We start from the raw sequence: 23,425 nt of genomic DNA on the forward strand, positions 1-23,425 counted from the left end.
TTCATTATAACGAGATGCTAAATATGAAATTGCATAATTTAAGTTATTATATCTTGAATGGTGCCATCGCACGGTACTTCATTGTGCTAATATTCAAAATAAAACAATATTTTTGATCAAGTCAATACACTCACACACACAAATATTCAATTACAACACTCAATTACAAGCAAATATATGCATTTTGATTTTATAAAATGTTGAAAACTTAAATATTTCAAAAGCCCATCGATAGTTTTGTATGTAAACCTAATATACTGTACGAAAAAATTTTCTGTGCACTAGATTTCATCGTTCTTCATCAGCGTAATCGGCCTAAATTATTTTACATGACTTAGTGGCCGCCATTATCATTGCACAACTTAAAGGTATTTTCTTGTTAGACATTTTGTATCTGAGTGAAAAGAATATATAAGCGTAATGTTTGTGTCTCTTTTTCTCTTCATCGCGTCTCATCTAAATATTGCCTCGCAGAGTAATTATATGGATAAAAATATGTCGCCATCAAGTCTAAAGGTGGTAAAGATTACCAAATTAGTACATTTTAACTACGCGGCACGTCGTGGCGACGTCGAATCCACGTCGGAAATATGATCTAGTGTTGACCTAATGGTTGTAATCACTAATTTACCGTCAATAAATACGTCGCCGGCACGTGCGTTTTTTCCCCATTTATGTCGACTCGACGTGCCCACGACGTCGATTCGACGTGCCTCATTTTGGTCCCCTAAATAATGCGACCTAAAATAGGTGCCTTTTTCGGAATATCGACCAAAAATGTTTGCTGGGCAGGGATATCGTCTCATAGAAAATTTGAATTTCGCGCCTTTTTCTACTGACAAGATTTGCTTGACCATCTATATGTATGTAGCATGGTACATATTTTAGTGGAGTAAGTAAATGAGTTCTTTATTTCAGATTATACGCAAATAACTAAGTAATATCCAAGTATCATCATATTTATCATGAATAAATAATCGTAAGCACTTAAATATTAATCATAAACCATTACTTACATTTTCATTGTCTTCCATTTTATAATTCATCAAACACAATTAAAAATACCTAAATAAACAAAACTACAATATCTCGGAAAACTTTTAAAGCATGCGTGTGCGCAAAGATGTACGTCAAGACTGAATGGTCCATAATATGAGGAGAGAAAGAGATGCAATGTGAAAGGCTATCTGTGCGAGAGAAGGACAAGCAACACTTTCTAAAAGATGGTAAACTGGTATGACGCATTTAAGGTCATATGCGAGTAGTTGCCGGCAAATGTATGTATGTTTACAAATGTGTACTTTAATACATTGTCATAAGGTTGAAAATTTGACGTCACATGGACTATAATAATGTACTTGTTGTATGTTAATTTTAGTACCTCTTAGTTTAGTTCTCCTAGCGCCACTTGTACCATCGCACTTACCCGAGGTTAAGCGGTTAAACCGTTAACCCAGTGTCAAATTGTACTGGTAACTATGGTAACTCCAGGTTTTAACGGCTAATCCAGGGTTAGTGGAATGGTACAAGTGGCCCCTAGAGTCCTAAATTGTCCTAGAGTTATGTCTGGTTGGTTGGTCATTACAGACAAGGTGCTTTAAAACGGAGCAGTGTTAGAAAATCAGAAACAATAAAGCAAATTATTTATTCGTTGAAGTTTCATTTTAAATACTTAATTGGTCCCATCATGCTATTTATTAAAGAAAATATAAGACTATTAATATCCGAGGAGTATCACCAGCAGTGATCGTACGTTTTCCAGCATTTTTGGTGCAGCGGAGTGGTGTTAACGGAATTGGTATACCTAAATAATTTCAACCCTAATGATTAATTAGCGTTAATTACGTTAGGGGTCATCCATTAATTACATCACACGTTTAGGGGGAGGGAGGGGGTCAAGAAAATGTGACATATTGTGACATGGGGGAGGGGGGAGACACAAACTTTGTAACGTCACTTTAACATCATCAGTAACCGAAAATTTATTTAAATTATTTTATTCGCTGTACATTTAAATAACAAGTTTTTAAAACGATAATCGTTTTTATTCGTTTAATTTTCTTTCCTAAGCAGTTTTGGGTTATAAAATTACTAATATTTATATAGTCAAAAATATTTTGATAAAATATTAATAATACTTAGATAATTACTTAATTCGATTTGGCGATTTCGTAGAAAAAATGTGACGTCACACTGGGGGGGAGGGGTTTGCCAAATGTGACCAAGTGTGACAAGGAGGGGGGGAGGGGTCAAAAAACCTAAAAATTCGTGTGACGTAATTAATGGATGACCCCTTAATATTAACCTTAATTTACCATTTCAGTTGAAATTATCTATATCAATTCCGTTAACACCACTCTGCTGCACCAAAAATGCTGGAAAATGTACGATCACTGATCATCAGGATTCGATTTTCGTTTTTCGCGGTAGGCCCTCTGACACTCTGTATACTTTTGACAGAATTTGGCATGAGGATTATAGAAGTACAGTCACCTGCAATAATATGTTACACTACAAAGGCCACCAAAATAACTGACGCGATCTTATATATGTATAGAGCCATAACAGCGTGTCACATATTTATGCGGCCTTCGAAGAACAATATTATTATTGGAGATGACTGTACCTAGTTGAATAAAACAGCACTTAATGAACCTTAAATTGTCGTCTAAATAAAACAATCCTTAATTACCAGTAATTAGCTTCTAACTTTCACGTTTGGTAAACAAAGGGACGTCTGTAGGTCACGGTGCCTTTCCTCGAATGTCGAAGTAAATATTTATATTGCACCACAAAGAAAACAAATTGAAAAACATATTTACAATGTTGATAAAGGTAACAACAGGCGGTCTTATTGCTGTAAGCGATATCTTCTCTCTTCCAGACTTTCTTAGGGTAGGGGGATATAAAAAAACAAAAGATTTTTTTAAGCAGGTATTGTAAGTAGGTATATAGTACAGGAAATAAGTAAGTACTTATATAAGAAAGTGAATAAGTATTCTTTATTGTGCCATATAAAGTTTAAAAAACACACAGAAATTAAAAAAGTACAGCCAAAACAGGCGGTTTTATCGCTAAAAGCGATCTCTTCCAGACATTATTTAAGCAAGTAGGTACACTATTTAAGAAAATTAAAGATTTAGTTTACAATGTTGAAAGCGCATTGAAAAAAATAAAAACTGGTCAGCTTCCATGCTAATTGATCATGATATTCATGATGCAAAGTGTAGAGGGGCAGGTTATGGCATTTTTTTCGTGACACGTTGGCTACGCGCTATACTAACCTAACCTAAAAACTAATTCATTGCTCAGCAAAACATTTTGCTGTATAATATAAAAATAAACCATCAGTCGAATAGGGTTTATTAACAAAAAAAAGTATTAACAGAATAATTAAACTAAACATTAAAATTAAAACTAAACTCTAACAACTATATTTTGCTATTGTGCTATTCAGTATTTTATTTTATTTTATTTATTTAAACTTTATTGCACGATAAAAAAATGTACAAATGGCGGACTTAATGCCTTGAGGCATTTTCTATCAGTCAACCATTGGGTCAAACAGAAAACTTGTACTTAGTGCAGGATTGTAGATAACGAGAAGAATTATGAATCACAAATCAGGTTATTCTAAACAATATTCTAATTATAAACTACACATATAAAGATAATAGCAATATAAACCTACATTGTGTTTACCGTGTGTTTTCTGTAACAGGAGTAATAAATAAAACTGTAGGCTGTACTCCTCAAACTGACCAACATTTGTTCAGCAACTTTTGAAAATAACTTATGTTTTGATTTTTATTACACTTTAAAGTTTATTCTAAGACGCAATGTATTGCAAATTATTAAAAGCGTGACAAGTAACGTCAAACACACTGATGTCAGCGTACATTGAAGGCAATATTTATTTTATCAAACTGCACAACGGGACTTAATCGCGTATTTAAGTTTTAAGATTTACCTCCGACGTTTCGAGGACGGCGTTGTCCCCGTGGTCTCGGAGAAGACTGGCTCAAGTTGACATCAACATCTTCTAGCCGCGCGAGTTTTTCGAACTACCCGCACTTGGTCTTGTTTATCAGTTTGAACGTTTTGCGCACTAGGGATGTCACTCTGTCGACACACAACACTAACGATATTCGATTTATCGACTGTCGATATTCGTTTCCGCTTACATTTACTAATGACTGGATTCCATGTGGATGAGATCTTAAAACCCTCGTCCCGATTAAAATTGCAATGTTTTTTGATTTCAATGGCTTCCCGCACTTTTCTACTGTAGAAATGGCGATCCGTGGAGAGGATTTTAGGGTTATGCAGCTCAATCCAGTGGTTTGGTCCTGACTCCAGCAAATGCTCAGCCACCGCAGACTTGTTGACCTGACGATTTTTGACAGCTGCGATATGTTCCTTAACTCTTTCTGCTATGGTGCGCTTAGTTTCTCCGATATAGGAACTACCACAACTGCAATCTATTTTATAAACGCCAGGTGACTGGAACGGAATAACGTCCTTCGGTGACCTTAGGCTCCCTGCTACTTTGGATAAAGGTGTGTACACCGTCTTTATAGAGTACTTTCCAAGTACTGTGCCAACTTTATCCGTTACCCCTTTTACATACGGCAAAAATGCCGGCTGTCTGGAGACATCAGGACGTTTCCGCCTTGCCTTTCGTCTGGGTTGCCACTTTTTTACCTTGTACCCGTTCCTCCTTAGTACCTCCTGAATATGCGACATCTCGCTCTCTAAATATTCAGGGTCACACAGATCATGTGCTCTGTTTCCTAGCGAGGTAACCACCGATTGTAAGTGACGAGGATGGTGGTGAGAAAGGGCGTTCAAATACCTGTCAGTGTGTGTAGGTTTCCTATAAACAGTATGAGTTAGGGTTCCGTCCACTCGACTAATCACTTTCACGTCCAAAAACGGCAAACTGCGCTGTGATTCCAATTCATACGTGAACTTCGTCTTCGGATGAATTGAATTTAGATATCGGAGTAGTTGCTCCACCTCCTGCTTCCCACCCTTCATAATACAGAAAACATCATCCACATAGCGCTTCCACAACTTCACCGCCCAAGGCTGCAAGTTTATACTGGCTTCGATATGCTCCATCCAGATATTTGCCAAAACCGGTGCTACAGGGCTACCCATGGCTACCCCATCAATCTGGAGGTAATGCTTTCCACAATACAAAAAGTAGCTTCCTTCCAAGCAGTTCCTCAGCAACACCATTACTGACTCCGATATACCCTCATCGCTCAGTTTCCTTCTGACTACTTCTAGACATTCTTTAACGGGAACATTGGTGAAGAGCGACTCAACGTCAAAGCTCACCATTACTGGATGACAGTCTCGTATACAAGCCTGTTTCGTACAACCCTACAGCTAGGGTCTCTCGTCGCATTAGGGCTGTCATCAAAGACAACAGGGAGTTGTTCGAAGAAGACGTGTTCGATCGGTTGTACAAACCCAAGATCGTACTGCCACCTAAACTGTACGGATTGCCAAAAGTACATAAAAGGAATGTGCCTTTGCGGCCTATCGTGAGTCAAATCTCTTCTCCCACTTACGATCTTGCAAAGCATGTTGCGTCGGTGTTGCAGCCGCTTGTGGGTAGTACGTCGTCTTTTGTGAAGGACTCTCGTCACTTTATAGATATTCTCAAGGGAATAACGCTGGAACCAGATGAGGTAATGGTGAGCTTTGACGTTGAGTCGCTCTTCACCAATGTTCCCGTTAAAGAATGTCTAGAAGTAGTCAGAAGGAAACTGAGCGATGAGGGTATATCGGAGTCAGTAATGGTGTTGCTGAGGAACTGCTTGGAAGGAAGCTACTTTTTGTATTGTGGAAAGCATTACCTCCAGATTGATGGGGTAGCCATGGGTAGCCCTGTAGCACCGGTTTTGGCAAATATCTGGATGGAGCATATCGAAGCCAGTATAAACTTGCAGCCTTGGGCGGTGAAGTTGTGGAAGCGCTATGTGGATGATGTTTTCTGTATTATGAAGGGTGGGAAGCAGGAGGTGGAGCAACTACTCCGATATCTAAATTCAATTCATCCGAAGACGAAGTTCACGTATGAATTGGAATCACAGCGCAGTTTGCCGTTTTTGGACGTGAAAGTGATTGGTCGAGTGGACGGAACCCTAACTCATACTGTTTATAGGAAACCTACACACACTGACAGGTATTTGAACGCCCTTTCTCACCACCATCCTCGTCACTTACAATCGGTGGTTACCTCGCTAGTAAACAGAGCACATGATCTGTGTGACCCTGAATATTTAGAGAGCGAGATGTCGCATATTCAGGAGGTACTAAGGAGGAACGGGTACAAGGTAAAAAAGTGGCAACCCAGACGAAAGGCAAGGCGGAAACGTCCTGATGTCTCCAGACAGCCGGCATTTTTGCCGTATGTAAAAGGGGTAACGGATAAAGTTGGCACAGTACTTGGAAAGTACTCTATAAAGACGGTGTACACACCTTTATCCAAAGTAGCAGGGAGCCTAAGGTCACCGAAGGACGTTATTCCGTTCCAGTCACCTGGCGTTTATAAAATAGATTGCAGTTGTGGTAGTTCCTATATCGGAGAAACTAAGCGCACCATAGCAGAAAGAGTTAAGGAACATATCGCAGCTGTCAAAAATCGTCAGGTCAACAAGTCTGCGGTGGCTGAGCATTTGCTGGAGTCAGGACCAAACCACTGGATTGAGCTGCATAACCCTAAAATCCTCTCCACGGATCGCCATTTCTACAGTAGAAAAGTGCGGGTAGCCATTGAAATCAAAAAACATTGCAATTTTAATCGGGACGAGGGTTTTAAGATCTCATCCACATGGAATCCAGTCATTAGTAAATGTAAGCGGAAACGAATATCGACAGTCGATAAATCGAATATCGTTAGTGTTGTGTGTCGACAGAGTGACATCCCTAGTGCGCAAAACGTTCAAACTGATAAACAAGACCAAGTGCGGGTAGTTCGAAAAACTCGCGCGGCTAGAAGATGTTGATGTCAACTTGAGCCAGTCTTCTCCGAGACCACGGGGACAACGCCGTCCTCGAAACGTCGGAGGTAAATCTTAAAACTTAAATACGCGATTAAGTCCCGTTGTGCAGTTTGATAATGTTTAATAATCGTGAAAGTTTAAATCAGTGTTTTGCAAACCGGTACGGGCCGGAATTAGCAAATAAAATAAAACGTCTGGGATATTTGCGTAGGAAACGAGTGCGAATAATAACGTCGTTGTCATTTTTAATTAAGTGTCGCGATTCGGACTTACTACCTACGTGTGTTAGGATAAAATCGCGTAGGGACATACCGTTTTCTGCAAATATTCTAAGGGCTGCTAGCATCCGTCTTTTTTTTTTTTTTAATTTATTTACTCAATAAAAAATACACAGTAATCCATTACACATATTTTTTCGCCAAACTGCATGACAGTTTGTTGGCGAACGGTAGCACTCAACAATCTTCCTTAATCTACTGTGTAAGGTATAAGTAGGTACTATCGGCAGTACACTTACCCGAGCAGTCGTTAGGCTTTATCTCCTTGCAACAAAGTTCAAAACTGGTCAGATAACTGTGACGCCGATGGAATATTTGTTAACAGGTAACATACTTAAATACAATCTTATATCTAGTACTATGCTATATTATATAATTATATGTTTATTCTAAAGAAATTTAACCAATAGGAACTGGTATCAGGTACCTATGTTGCACTTTATAGCATTATATTATTATAACTGCTAATCTAGACACGCGGCAGCGTGTCAAGCCAAGTTCAAGCAAAGGAACTGGCTAGCCAGCGCCGAGTGTAATATTACACGAACCACTTGGTGCCACTTTTGACCCTTCTATAACTCAAAACATCTTTGACGTAAACACATAAAACTACGTGTGTTTAATTATATCCATAAGGATATCTAGAAGCCCAAATTTCATGAAGCTAGCTCAAACGGTTATAAAGGTATGAAGGTCAAAAAGTCGTAAATTTTAAGACTGACTTATGACTTATAGTACCTAAACCTAACCTACTTCCAGATGACCTAGAAGGATGAAATTTGGAATCCAGCTTGGTTATTGTGTGTAACCGTAGGAAAAAATCTAAAAATAAAAGAAAGTTAAAAAATAGGGGGGGTCCCCATACAAAAAAACCACTTTTTATTGGGACTGACATATAAGTACCTAAACCTAACCTACTTCCAGATGACCTAGAAGGATGAAATTTGGAATCCAGCTTGGTTATTGTGTGTAACCGTAGGAAAAAATCTAAAAATAAAATATAGTTTAAAAATAGGGGGGGTCCCCATACAAAAAAAACCATTTTTTATTGGGACTGACATATAAGTACCTAAACCTAACCTACTTCCAGATGACCTAGAAGGATGAAATTTGGAATCCAGCTCGGTTATTGTGTGTAAGCGTAGGGAAAAATCTAAAAATAAAAAAAAGTTAAAAAATAGGGGGGGTCCCCATACAAAAAAATATTTTTTTATTGTAGCGTTGGAACCGTTACAAGCAGATATTTGAAACTACCCCAATATATGTATTATTATATTTGTTATATTAAAATAAAGTTAAGTCAAAAAATAAGTGGTATCCCCATACAAAAAACTTGTAATACGCTCTAAACAACCGGCCAACGGTGTGTCGTCGGCGGCGCGCGGCACCACATAATTATACAAAGAACAGAAGTAAAAACCATACAGCGGAAACACAAGAAAAAACATTAAATCTCAATACCTGCCTAGTTTTCTTTACAAAAAGTATTGATATCCCACCAAAAACATAAATGTAAAAAAGGAGAGCCAAGTTCAATACAAAAATTATGCTTGGCTGTGGGGCTCGCCGCAAAAAGAATGGAGATCTAAATGAGTGCCACTGCCAAGTTCTATGCAAAATCCAAATATGTATTTATAGGAACAAAATAACATTATTATAAACAAGTATTAAACTCTATTTCTTTGCTTTATTGGATACCTATAACAATTGCTGTTATTTAAAAAAATGTGAGATCTTAAAAGAGGTTAGATTTGGCTTGGCCAGGTTTTATCAGAATTACAATATAATATAAAATGATTGATATAATGAAAACTGGCCAAGTCAAATCTAACCTACTTTAAGATCTCACATTTTTTTAAATAACAGCAATTGTTATAGGTATCCAATAAAGCAAAGAAATAGAGTTTAATACTTGTTTATAATAATGTTATTTTGTTCCTATAAATACATATTTGGATTTTGCATAGAACTTGGCAGTGGCACTCATTTAGATCTCCATTCTTTTTGCGGCGAGCCCCACAGCCAAGCATAATTTTTGTATTGAACTTGGCTCTCCTTTTTTACATTTATGTTTTTGGTGGGATAAGAAACAATTATTCAGACTTGAACAAAGTGCAGTGTGAGTTGTACGAGGTGCATTGTATGTGTAGTGCAGTGTTATCACGTGATGATTTTGATTTACTCGATCGGATAACCTTTGAACAAGCGGATCGTATTTCTAAGTCTAGTAGTGATGTGCATGATAAGAAATATGACAGACTGCTTTATCGATATGGGAGAAACGTGAGTACAAGTGATCATCATGGGGACAAAACTACCACCACAGTTGTGAATTTATCGAGTGCTACACTGGATAATGCAACTGTTAGCGTACTGAAAAAAGGCTTAAATTTTGCAATGACGCCTAAGAGGGTTCCGTATGAGACTGTGATCTGTGGTGTTGAGGAGGCTATAACGCGTAACAAGGTGCCGTCGTGCGACGCGGAAGAGTTAAGACAGGATGTTGCCGTTATTCTAAGGAAAGCCAAACTTCCAAAGAGTAATACCACTGCGGAGGAGCGATCAGCCCTTAGGGATCTAAAGGAAAATGAGGACATCCTGGTTCTTAAGGCTGACAAGGGAAACGCCACTGTAGTGATGAACTCAACGGATTATGACAGCAAAATACGGCACTTACTGGATGACAGTCTCGTATACAAGCCTGTTTCGTACAACCCTACAGCTAGGGTCTCTCGTCGCATTAGGGCTGTCATCAAAGACAACAGGGAGTTGTTCGAAGAAGACGTGTTCGATCGGTTGTACAAACCCAAGATCGTACTGCCACCTAAACTGTACGGATTGCCAAAAGTACATAAAAGGAATGTGCCTTTGCGGCCTATCGTGAGTCAAATCTCTTCTCCCACTTACGATCTTGCAAAGCATGTTGCGTCGGTGTTGCAGCCGCTTGTGGGTAGTACGTCGTCTTTTGTGAAGGACTCTCGTCACTTTATAGATATTCTCAAGGGAATAACGCTGGAACCAGATGAGGTAATGGTGAGCTTTGACGTTGAGTCGCTCTTCACCAATGTTCCCGTTAAAGAATGTCTAGAAGTAGTCAGAAGGAAACTGAGCGATGAGGGTATATCGGAGTCAGTAATGGTGTTGCTGAGGAACTGCTTGGAAGGAAGCTACTTTTTGTATTGTGGAAAGCATTACCTCCAGATTGATGGGGTAGCCATGGGTAGCCCTGTAGCACCGGTTTTGGCAAATATCTGGATGGAGCATATCGAAGCCAGTATAAACTTGCAGCCTTGGGCGGTGAAGTTGTGGAAGCGCTATGTGGATGATGTTTTCTGTATTATGAAGGGTGGGAAGCAGGAGGTGGAGCAACTACTCCGATATCTAAATTCAATTCATCCGAAGACGAAGTTCACGTATGAATTGGAATCACAGCGCAGTTTGCCGTTTTTGGACGTGAACGTGATTGGTCGAGTGGACGGAACCCTAACTCATACTGTTTATAGGAAACCTACACACACTGACAGGTATTTGAACGCCCTTTCTCACCACCATCCTCGTCACTTACAATCGGTGGTTACCTCGCTAGTAAACAGAGCACATGATCTGTGTGACCCTGAATATTTAGAGAGCGAGATGTCGCATATTCAGGAGGTACTAAGGAGGAACGGGTACAAGGTAAAAAAGTGGCAACCCAGACGAAAGGCAAGGCGGAAACGTCCTGATGTCTCCAGACAGCCGGCATTTTTGCCGTATGTAAAAGGGGGTAACGGATAAAGTTGGCACAGTACTTGGAAAGTACTCTATAAAGACGGTGTACACACCTTTATCCAAAGTAGCAGGGAGCCTAAGGTCACCGAAGGACGTTATTCCGTTCCAGTCACCTGGCGTTTATAAAATAGATTGCAGTTGTGGTAGTTCCTATATCGGAGAAACTAAGCGCACCATAGCAGAAAGAGTTAAGGAACATATCGCAGCTGTCAAAAATCGTCAGGTCAACAAGTCTGCGGTGGCTGAGCATTTGCTGGAGTCAGGACCAAACCACTGGATTGAGCTGCATAACCCTAAAATCCTCTCCACGGATCGCCATTTCTACAGTAGAAAAGTGCGGGAAGCCATTGAAATCAAAAAACATTGCAATTTTAATCGGGACGAGGGTTTTAAGATCTCATCCACATGGAATCCAGTCATTAGTAAATGTAAGCGGAAACGAATATCGACAGTCGATAAATCGAATATCGTTAGTGTTGTGTGTCGACAGAGTGACATCCCTAGTGCGCAAAACGTTCAAACTGATAAACAAGACCAAGTGCGGGTAGTTCGAAAAACTCGCGCGGCTAGAAGATGTTGATGTCAACTTGAGCCAGTCTTCTCCGAGACCACGGGGACAACGCCGTCCTCGAAACGTCGGAGGTAAATCTTAAAACTTAAATACGCGATTAAGTCCCGTTGTGCAGTTTGATAATGTTTAATAATCGTGAAAGTTTAAATCAGAATATTTATTTTGTATGAAAAAGAGGAAGTCTAAAGGATTCATAATTTTTTATAGTTGCTAAACAAATGTTGGTCAGTTTGAGGAGTACAGCGCCTTTAGTTTAATTTATTGCTCCTGTTACAGGAAGCACCCTGTATAAATAAATATGTTATATTATGTTATGTACCCAAGAATACAAGTAAAATGCGGATCATTTATCTTTAAGCGAGTTAGAGAGGTGTTTACGTAACTTGCTTTTAATAGAAAATTTGCTCTGTGTTTTTTTGAGGTAGGTACGTTTTTTTTAGGAACGATTTATTATATATTTTATTCTTATGTACATCATAGGAAACATAGCTGAAGCCCTTAAATTAGGCATGCAGAGTAGCTAGCAGCGTTCATCACGTACTTCACGTAGCCCTAAATATATTCTAAAGGTCGCTCCGGTTCGTTATTTCATTAGGCTTCCGTTTGTTAAAAATACTGTTGCTAGGCGAACTTTAATGCTAATGTGTTATCCTATGCTATATACCTTTAAACGAGCAATTTGTGTATATTTATGTATTTATATGTATAAGTATATATTTCGGGGATCTCGGAAACGGCTCTAACGATTTCGATGAAAATTGCTATATGGGAGTTTACGGGGGCGAAAAATCGATCTAGCTAGGTCTTATCTCTGGGAAAACACGATTTATACAACGTGTCCCAAAATTCAACGATAAGGTGGCACCAGAAGATGGACCTGCTCATGACTATTCGAGGAAACATACTTAACAAAAAAAAATTTTCTTGTAATTCTATAATAAATTGAGATATATATTTTTTATTATTTTTCCTCGAGTAGTCATAAGCAGGTCCATCTTCTGGTGCCAGCTTATCGTTGAATTTTGGGACACGTGGTATGTTTTCCGAGCAAAGCTCGATCTCCCAGATATTAATTACTTAGGTACCCAAGTCAAGAATGGAGCTGTAAAAGTACATGCCCACTTCATAAATGAATCCCATGTGAATTTGCACCTTGGTGTACTAAAAATTTGCCACTCATACACGCGCACACCACTACCAACAATAAATAGTAAACAGTGATCATTAAAAAGCTCCCCTCTACAATCTACAAGGGGGGGGGGGGTGCATTATCTCCGAATACTGTTTGTTCGACGGCAGACAGTCTGGCGGGCGCCGGGCCCCTGTGGTATGTAGTTGCCAAGTCTTACAAATGTTGAGAAATTGGATATTATCATGGAAGCATATTCTGATTTTAATAACAGGTTATAAATTTAATATTGTCTTCGGTTACCGCGATAGTTACTCATGAAATAAAACTAATACACACACACCTACTACATGAAACATCGGGATGAATTCAATATACGCGATTTAATGCGTTTCAATGGTTTTATTTTAGGTTATACATTTGTTATAGATATGATTTGTCAACGTCCTGAAACCCAGAAGCGCTGGTTTTGTTTTTGAATTTAAACCTTTAAAATAATAGTAGGTACAAACCAGATTATAGAATGTGTACTTACAAAATTTGTACGCGGGCTACACCATACAGGAGAAGGTTCTCGTAAAATCTGGTGACGTCAGAGGCCTTACTGCGAAAATCGAAATTCGCAAATTGCGACGATCTTTCTCTTTTACTCGAAATTGGAGTCTCCAATCAAGGAGTAAGACAGAGAAAGATACCCGAAATATGCGAACCTCGATTTTTGCGGTCATCATCATCATCACGATTAAGTAATAGGAGGAGGTTAAGGGCTCGATTCGGATTTTGAAATAGACATCTATTAGACATCACCAAGATACGATAACGTTTAAGATCTAACCTGTCAAATTTGACATTTGCGCGATTCTGGAGATACTCTTGAACGATTTCCACAGGATATGACTTAGAGATCTAATTCACATCTAATAGATATCTTACTCTATCTAACGTAAAAGTGACATTGGTTGCCCGAATTGCGCTGCAAAAGAGAACTAGTTGATATCTAAACTATAACGTATCTAGAATAGGTCCAGTACGTAGTAGTGTCGTCTCTTGTGAATATCTTGAAGTTCGAAATGAAGCGAGCCGTGCGGCGCAAGTACTTACCGAACGATAGTAGGTACGTATTGCGTCGAAATAGGGTTTATTACAGGCTGGCAGGCAGTTGTGTGTTGTTGATATCTATTACCTACCTAAGTACTATTGTTGTTTTTAGTTTAGTTGAGCGCATCGCCAAACGGCGCACATGGCGAAACTTTAATTATAGGTAACACTGTACTTTGTGTTCTGTTAAATAAATAAAAAATAAAAAAAGAATACGGAAATAAATCGTAAGTATTATCCAAGAGCTACTTACCACCCCGCGACAGATCGGCGCCGCGTTGTCTCCGGACATCGATCGCACGCACGACGACTGCGACTGATAAATCGGAGCGTCTCAATCGTACCTTAGTGCAGGGCTGTCAAAACTAACGACGATATTATTGTATATTTTATTTAAACAGAAAATTTTCGAATTTAAACTGTCGTGAGTCATAAATACTAACATTAAAGGATGACTCACGCTAGACCGGGCCGTGTCCAGGCCGGAGCTTCCGGCGCTTATTTTTCTATGACATGACAGGCGATCACGTGATGCTTTCCATAGAAAACGATGCGCCGGAAGCTCCGGCTCGGACACGGCCCGGTGATTTGAAACTTGAAAAATTAAACCGAGATGATGAGGTGATGAGGAAGATGAGTTAAACCATAAAATTAACTAAGGAAATGTACGTAATTGTACCGTAAAATCCACCCCGCTTTGATATGCAGCTCTGACTTATAAGTTTTAGTTTTGTAGCCTAAAATAAATATTTTTTACGCATGACTTTTGGTAATCATCACCATAGGCATTTGAGGCTAGAGAGGACATAGGTAGGTATCCGTTTTAACACAAGTTTTAATCATATCTCGGTGTTGGCAGCCCTACGAAGTAGATGGACGCTGCAGACTCTTTTATGTCCATGTTTTATTGTGAGTCTGCCTACATTTAAGAGATGACTAAGCATATAGAATACTGCGGTCGGGTCGATAATATTATGGTTTGAATCTCTTGCGGAACTGCACTACCAGTATAAATGATAATCAACAAGAATAAGAATAATTTATTGAGAAAATAGTTATTTGTTTTACAAGAGGGCAAAGTTGTTGTTTAACCGCTCGTGCTAATATTGATACCCGAGCAAGCGAAAGATTCCAAAATTGAACCACGAGCGTAGCGAGTGGTTCGAAAAATGGAATCTTGAGCGTTGCGAGGTTTTCAAAGCACGAGGGTTAAACAAAATTTGCCCCCGAGTGAAACACAAAATTCACCACACCAATCCAAAGCAAATATTAAATGTAAAATATCAAACAAAATCAAACCAAATCAAATCCAAATGAATGTTATTAAATATTTATCATCCAAAGTCATAATTTAAAAGTCAATTCTACCAGCAAACATAAGAAAACAACTCAAAATTTGCATTTGTTTACTTTGCCTCACATGTGGATAAAATGCAACTTTGCTATCAGTTTTTGAAGTGCAAAGTAAGCCTTTCCGAGCTGGTGTGGTGAAAATACAATTGTTAGGTATAGGTAGGTTTAAAGGTAATAGGTTTATATTTAAAGTATTTTTTATAGTAAAAAAAAAAAACTCTAAAACTGGTTATTGTTATTTTATTTAATTTACTGCAAAAAATACTTTTTACTTATGCTCTACCGTGGAAGTGGAAACTTTTTAAGTACTTATCTAGTAATGGCACAGATTATATAATAGTTCTTACGAACAGATACTTATCTCTCAAACAAAACGCAAATACCTACCGTTTTGATACCTACACAAAAATACAATGGAGTGACCTTCAACGCGCCGCTCCTCGCACCGCGCGCACCGGCACAACGCTAGGGTTGCTGACGCTTAGAAATGATAAATAAATACCTACTTAAACAGCGGAATGAAATAAAAGGAAAGCTAAATCTTAAATTATACTTCATATTCCAATTATACGTTAGTGTTTGCGAAATAGTCATTTTAAAAGGTCACATGTCCCTGCAGTAACCGTAGTGTTTACGCCGTTTTATAAGCCGCGCAATGATCCCAGCAAGTATTAGTTTTAAAACTTCGTGTAATTTAAAACCAGATAGAGATTAATGTTACACAATAAAGAAAAATAATAGAAACCCCATGAATACAGGTAACTATAAGGGAAGGGAGGGTATACAGGCAATTATAAGTTAACCAGAGCAAAAATGAGTAGGCACTTTCCGGTGTAAAGTTAACTTACTGTCGTTAAAATAAACATTTACCAAAATAAATTAAAAATTTGCTACCTATTTCAAATAGATAGATATCTAAAACTATACATTTGTCATACATAATAAACATTACATGTTTAATTAAGTAAGGAAATTGCTCAAGAACAAGCTGGATTTGTCAAAGGAAAGGGAACACGGGAACAGATCCTCAATCTAAGGCAGATCATAGAAAAAGCGCGAGAATTCAATAATCCGCTATTCATTTGCTTTGTGGATTTCCGAAAGGCCTTTGACACCGTTAAATGGTGGAAGCTATGGGAAGTGCTGCTGGAAATGGGTGTACCACAACACCTAGTCTACATTATTAAAAAACTGTACACAGACAGTACAGCCGCAGTTCGTGTGGATGGGATTGATTCGGGGATTTTCAAAACCGAGGCTGGTGTTCGACAGGGCTGTATTCTTTCCCCTCTTTTATTTAATATATACACCGAATACATCATGCGGATTGTTTTAGAAAAGTGGGACAAAGGAATATCAATTGGCGGCCGATTGATATCTAACCTGAGGTATGCAGATGATACCACCCTTCTTGCGACGTCAAAGGCGGAAAGTGAGCAGCTCCTTTTACTTTTGGAAACAACCAGTTCCGATTTTGGTCTCACCATAAATCGGGACAAAACGAAGATGATGATAGTGGATCGTAAGAATAACAATCGACCAGATTTACACAGCATAGCCAATTGCGAAGTCGTCCAGAGTTACGTTTACCTGGGATCCACTATCACAAATACTGGAAATTGTGAACAAGAAATTAAAAGACGTTGTGCTGTAACACGATCAGCTGTGGAGAAGCTCACGAAAATATGGAAAGATCGCCGAATAACCAAAAACACAAAGGTTCGACTCATGAGGTGTTTAGTATTTCCAATTTTCTTGTATGGAGCTGAAACATGGACAATCCGTGAAAAAGATCGCAAGAAGATTGACGCACTTGAAATGTGGTGCTGGAGACGGTTGCTGAGAATAAAATGGACGGCTCGCCGTACTAATCTCTCCATCCTAAAAGAGTTAAATGTTAAGCAAAGACTTTCGTCGATTGTGCAAGTGCGAATACTGAAAATGTTTGGACATATCATCCGCAACGAAAAGTCGATGGAGCGGTTGGTAGTGCAGGGTAGAGTGGAAGGTCAACGTTCTCGTGGCCGATCTCCTACAAGGTGGACGGATCTCATAAAGTCCACGACGAAATGTTCCCTGACTGAGGCTGCTCGGAGTGCCACAAACAGAGAGAGATGGAGGAGTATCGCAACAGCCACAATAAACATAGAAAAGGACAACCCATAACCACGACCACTCTGGCAAGAGTGTACGACTAAGGAGGAGGAGGAGTTTAATTAAAGAAATCCAATAGTAGGTACTAGGTAGGCACCTACTACGTAGCTTGTAACTATCGTAAAAATTGACAGTGCGGCGCGCGGTGACGTGCGTACGTGAGCGCGTGTGGCAACCAACTGGCTTGCCTATCTACCGTGAACGGGAGCAGATTCGTAGGTATAAATCCGAGCTCGCGCGGAGAGTTCCATAGGCCTGGTAATGGTAGCATGAATAGGTTGTCACCCTACCACCCTACCATTACTAGTTAGGTAGATAATCAATGTTATGTCAACACAAGCTTTCTTGAGCTTACCGTGGGCCGTGGGGCTTAGTCAATTTGTGTAAAAATATCCTATAATATTTATTCATTTATGTAAGCAACGGTTTTCCGAGCGATTAAAAAGATTATGTACTTTATATGTACCTATCAACCTTAATAAGGTTTTGTAACTTAAAATTAATTCATTTTCAGTATGGTTATGGTAATAAATGTAACTAAAGACCGGGCCGTGGCCGGACCGGGGCGGGCCGGAGCGAGCCGACACAGGGGCTGTCAGGAGCGCCACCGTGACCGGGCCGTTCCGGGGCGAAAACGAAGCTCCGGAAGCTCCGGCCCGGACACGGCCCGGTCTAGCGTGAGTCATCCTTTACCCAGCTTTAAAGAATTTTGTTTGTGAAAATTCTTAGGTACTTACTATTTCTAGTGTGTGCTTTATTACTCGACTTTCTCGTTCGTTAGGAGGATTCTGTTATTTTCTCTTTGTCATCTTGGCAAATATTGTCATAAAAGATGACGTAGTTCAGTCAACTTTTTTACGTAAGTAGGTACCTACACCTACCTAAACTGATAGGTATTTTAAATTTTTAGTTTTAGTTACTTTAATTGTAGTTAGTTTTAGTTTTATATTCCTGTTTATGTCTTTTAGTAATTTATATTAATAAACTGAAGATATTTTTTAAAGTTTTCGTTTTTATGATTGCAATATAAAGATTGCACATGTCGTTTGCACACGCAAAGTTTTGATCCCACCTTAAGGATAGGTAGTGTGATTCATATGCTACCTAAAATATGGCTGGAAGAGATTACTTTTTAGCGATAAGATCGCTTGTTGTTTACCCCTGCTTGAGTTGAATTGCTATAAAAGAGTATTTCTATTGTATGCTCCAAGTATTGTCTAATTTGTGTTTGAAGAGAATGATCTGCAAAACATCTTTAATTGGCATCAATTTAATGATATCTTAGTAAATAGGTAAACTATTGTCGACGGAGTAAATAAAAGAAGACGTAATAATTATGAAAAAGTTGATTTATTATTATAATTATAATAATTATTATAATACAGTTTACAATAATTACAAGCGATCACCAAAACGGTGAAAGAAAACGGCGTATTAAATTATTTAGGGCGTCTACACACGCGCTCGGAACGTCGCGGGTGCGCGGCGCGTCACGGCGCGGCGCAGCGCGTCGCGTCGCCGATGCGATTGCACGCAGAAAGCCTATTTGACTTAACGGTAGGTATTTGTATAGGGAAGCTATGTAACATGATAGAGAAGCGTAACGTGCAATAGCAAGGGCTTTTACTCAGAGAATCTATACAGATGTAGTACACAATTATTTTCCGTCGTATTTTCTCGGAAACGTTCGTATTTGTCATGGTACTTCAGTCAACCGCAGTACTTTTTGTACCGAGATTGTCTGAAATAGCAAGACGTTCGTACGTTTCCATGAAAATATGATGGAATATAATGCACTACATGTGTAAAACAAAGACTTCTTCTTCTATAATTGTTATAATATACTAGATAGATTTAGATACGTCTTTGGTCCAACGTAATACATTACTATAGATTCCCTCAGTACATCACCCACGATGTAACCAGTTCGCGAGTAGACGACCATTAATTTTTATTCGTTTAGGATATAGTCTTTCGAACGCGAGGAACAAAATATTACACATGTCGAGAATATTATTTATAATCGAGTCGGATAATCTGAGTCGAGAGCGGCAGAAGCGCGAGCGGGCGCGGGCGCGGGCGCGGGCGCGGGTGCGGGGCGGGCGGTGGCGACGCTACTATGTACACACGCCAACACACACAGTTACACCATCTGAAAGGAAAAACTAATATAATAAACAATTACAATATCTTATGCACACTGACATCTGGAAAAACTTAATTCGAGAAAAGGTAGGTAGTGCCCTTGCGCTTCGCTTTGCTCGTCTTGGCGGATTTGTTTAACATGGTCGCAATGAGAGTTGACAATCCCAGACCGTCACGTCGTATGCCATTAACTAAACAGGAACTAATACCAGTGACTATGATGCCCACAGGAAACTGGTATGTGCCAATACCATAGACACTTTTTTCTAACACCCTCGCACATTCAGTCATTAGTTTCATCATCCTTGTCGTAAATATATCACAGAGAAGTGATGGTGTGAGCACGGAGTTGAGGAATGCAGCTGCGGGAGGCACGGGCAAGAAGGGACACTTAACAGAGGGACACGGAACACGCTAGGTGACGCGTGTAAATTCGACGCAGCGGTTGTCATTTGTTGTCGGAGTCAGCGTCTCGGAGCGTGTGGTTCATGAGCGTTCGTTTGATGTAAAAGTCGTTAGCTTACAGTGTTGGTGGCTACGGGCAGTCGCACTCCTCCACGACCATCTCGGGGAGGTCGCGCTTGACGATGTTGGAGTCGGCGCCGAAGTAGATGAGCGACAGCGCGGAGAAGCGCACCGGCGCGCAGCACGCTGCGCGCTCCAGCCGCGCCGCCTCCACCACCTGCACCACAGAAGAAATAATAGTACAGTCAGCACCAATAGTAACGGATGAAACAACGCTCCAAAAGTATCACACTTCCTACAAAGAGACTTCCTACAAACCCGAAGTTTGGGAGCGATTCAGGGTCGAATCATGCTATCCCTTTCTAATATATAGTACTATCCCTTTCGGCTACTTCTTCTTCTTGATCGGGACACTCTTGACAGAGCGGTCGTGGTCATCATTGGAAGTCTCCCTTTGTGACACGTTTGACGGCTCGCCTCCACTCCTCCCTGACGGCTGCGCGTTTAGCGCATTCGTGCAAGGGGCCGTCCATTGCTGCCTTTATTTGGTCCGTCCACCTCATGGGCGACCTTCCTCGCGCTCGGGTACCTTCTACTCTGCCCTGCACTACCAGTCGCTCTATGGACACATCTCCACGTCGAGAAACGTGTCCAAAGAAAGTGAGGATTCGGCTATTTAGGGTTGTCAAAATTCAAGTGATTATCTTATCTGTGGTCGTGCACGCACAAGGAAGTCAAGTGGTGCCAACCCTAATAATGGCTCGGAGCAATGCTGAGCCGAACGGAGCCGAGTTTGACCGAAGTCAGGAGTGTCTCCCCACTGCCTGCACACCAATGGTACTGATCATCGTCATAACTCCACAAGGGGTCACCATTACCCAACCTTTTTCAGCTGAGCCTTTGAATTTTGGCGAGATTTCTGCCTTTGTCCCCGACCATAGTTATAAAATGAGGCGACACGAAAGATTCCGCTGACGTTACCTGTTTAAAAGCTGACTGCATATGTAGGTAATCAGTTATCAGTCTTTAATTTTGCATAAATTAAACAGATTGAAACAATTGTAAAAGGTGGGCAAGGAATGTTGACAATTCTTTTAGCGAACCTGGCTGGCTGGACTTCGAAAATGTTCCTATGTCACTTAAGTCACACTTCATCCGATACTATCTGGTTGTGTAGTAAATGGTGGGTAAGCTTGGGATTAAGTCTAGCATTTTGACTCACAGAGCAGAATCAAACAAGTTTACTTCGAATTGTCATAATTACGAGTAAGTGGTAGATGAGTGGCAATTCTCTCTCACCTGCGAGTGGTAATTAAGGAAGGGTGCACAAGCACCGCGGCAATAGTTCGCGTAGTAGCCCTCCGGCGCGACTATCCAGTCGTCCCAGCCGAGCGCTCGGAAGCTCACGTAGTATGTCTGCCGGCAGCAGCGGCCGTGCGAGTTGGCGTCGCAGTCGAGCGCTCGGCGGCGGCGCGGCGGCGGCGGCGACAGGCGGAGGCGGAGCAACGGCCGCGCTGCCTGACCGCCGCCCAGCCGCAGCCGCACGCGGCCCGTGCACCCACTGTAAAACATGCACTATTAAGGTTACAGTCCATTTCCAAAGACAGCTGCACTACTGTTCATTTTACTATGGAAATTGACATAATAACACCAATGCGTTCAGTACCAGTAGTGCATCGATCAGAAATGGAATGTTACCATTAGTTCCAGCCCCTGTCCAGAGTGTTCAAGTGCTTGTCTCTGGTCAAGAGTTATGAAGAAACAGATACATTGCTGCAACCAAACAGTAGCACAACACACCACAATATCAGTGAGACAGTCAGCTAGACAATTATGTCGTAAAACAGTAACGTAAATGAATGAAGCTATTCATACCTATTAGGGTAAAAATTTAGAAGAAGAAATAGAGGACTATTGGGGATGTTGAATAAAACTTTAGCATGTCACACTTTGGGAGTCTAAATCTAATGCCAGTTTCACACGAGGGCAGAGCAGTGGGGCAGAACAGTAGGCCCCACTCCTCTGCCCTCTGCCTCTGTGGTTCTGCCCCACAGCTCTGCCCTCGTGTGAAACTGGCATTAGATAAGGACTAACCCAGTGCAGTCAAGCAGTAGCCTGAGCGGCTGGTGCGCGCCCTTCGCCGCCCAGCGCCTCGCAGCCGCCGTGACATCCAGCCGCTGCCAGCCGCCCTTGAGCCGCGTGACGCCCGCCAGCTCGCCCACGCTGCCGTTCCCGCTCACGGTGAACGCCCACAGCGTGTACTGAGCCCGCGGGCCGGCTTCAGCCAGCACCAGCAGCTCGGCGGACGCGACAGAGAGACTGTCGCCGTCTCGCTCCTCCTGGCCCAGGCGGAACTCGATCAGCCGCTGGCCGTTTAGGATGTCACCTGCAAGAATAGGGTCTTCGAAAACTTGGTCAAAGCCTGAACTGATTAGTGGGAACTGCTCAGCACAACTGGTTACCAGTGCTTGCAAAAATTCTTAAGAAGGGTTAGTATTGGAGCTTTTCAGCTCCGTGGAGACATTCTTGGCAGATTGGAAGGTAGATTTTGAAGGCATTTCCAGTTATTTGACAGGGATCTACTACTTGAAACACCTTGACAACCCACATCTACAAAAATATGTCCACAGCCATTTGGAAAATTCAATCAGTTGCGCTGAACAAGATAAGCCACACTCTCACAGTTCTCAAGCTTACAGCCTAAACCTACGTTTCCCTACAGTCCCTACCTAAAGCGAAATGACTCATAATAGTGCAGCGGTTATGACGAGGGAAGGAAGGGATGGGACCGGTAGGGTACGCTCGGTGGTCGCCCTTGGCTGTGGACTACGCTTGCCCGCTCGCTTCGCTCGCTCGGCACGCTCGCTCGAACAAGCAAATCGATTCGTGCTCGCGCTAGCCGAGCGTACAACCTACTTTACACTTTTAAATCCTAATGTTTTAAGGAGTATTGTTGCATGTCTAGTGCTAAGACGTCACAACCACGTACACGGCTGTTGAGATAAGAAGGTATATAAAGTTGTTGTTTAAATACTGATCCATTTTCAGGCGATATGGAGCGGCTGCTGGTCACCTCACGTCCTGTTGAAGAAGAAAACTAAGTCAGTATTAAAGTTTGATTAGGATACCTAGTGTTAGACCAAGAAAAGTCTGCAGAGATATGCAATTTTTGATTTGCAAAGTGTTGTTTTAAATGGCAAACGTCTATGAAATTATGACGTATAAGTAAATAACACTTGCACTACGTGAGCTATTAAAATCGCTGCAAACTTTTCTTGTTCCAAGTCTATTAACCTTTTACCGCGCCTTCAGTGCCATACAAAAGAGCGTAATGTGTTTATCAGTCTATGTATGTTTGGTAACTTTGTACCACATGCTCCATCCGATTAACCCGTGGTTAACCGGTTAAACCGTTAACCCAGTATCAAATTGTACTGGTAACCAT

At 40.8% G+C, this 23,425-nt stretch overlaps 3 protein-coding genes across 3 annotated transcripts in view; 1 reads left to right on the plus strand and 2 right to left on the minus strand.

The window, feature by feature from the left end:
- The window catches only part of LOC134671616 (probable tubulin polyglutamylase ttll-15), a 41,943-nt gene extending 36,594 nt beyond the window's left edge, over positions 1-5,349 (minus strand). Inside the window, exon 1 of the mRNA XM_063529475.1 lies at positions 4,705-5,349. Within this exon, the coding sequence (XP_063385545.1) occupies positions 4,705-5,349 (645 nt within the window). The remainder of the gene's footprint in view (positions 1-4,704) is intronic.
- Positions 5,350-5,705: 356 nt separating this feature from the next.
- Positions 5,706-19,933, plus strand: LOC134671617 (uncharacterized). The gene is made up of 3 exons (XM_063529476.1): positions 5,706-6,350; positions 9,707-10,972; positions 19,841-19,933. The coding sequence occupies exons 1-3, from the start codon at positions 5,706-5,708 to the stop codon at positions 19,931-19,933; spliced, it is 2,004 nt and encodes a 667-aa protein (XP_063385546.1).
- On the minus strand, positions 18,702-23,425 carry LOC134671618 (inhibin beta chain). Its single transcript, XM_063529477.1, has 5 exons — positions 23,416-23,425; positions 22,075-22,459; positions 21,280-21,541; positions 20,040-20,197; positions 18,702-19,522 (listed from the first exon to the last, which is right to left on the minus strand). Exons 1-4 carry the CDS (start codon positions 23,423-23,425, stop codon positions 20,051-20,053), a joined length of 804 nt encoding a protein of 267 aa, XP_063385547.1. The 3' UTR covers positions 18,702-19,522; positions 20,040-20,050.

Source organism: Cydia fagiglandana, chromosome 15 (genome assembly GCF_963556715.1).
Source record: "Cydia fagiglandana chromosome 15, ilCydFagi1.1, whole genome shotgun sequence".
Taxonomy (NCBI): domain Eukaryota; kingdom Metazoa; phylum Arthropoda; class Insecta; order Lepidoptera; family Tortricidae; genus Cydia; species Cydia fagiglandana.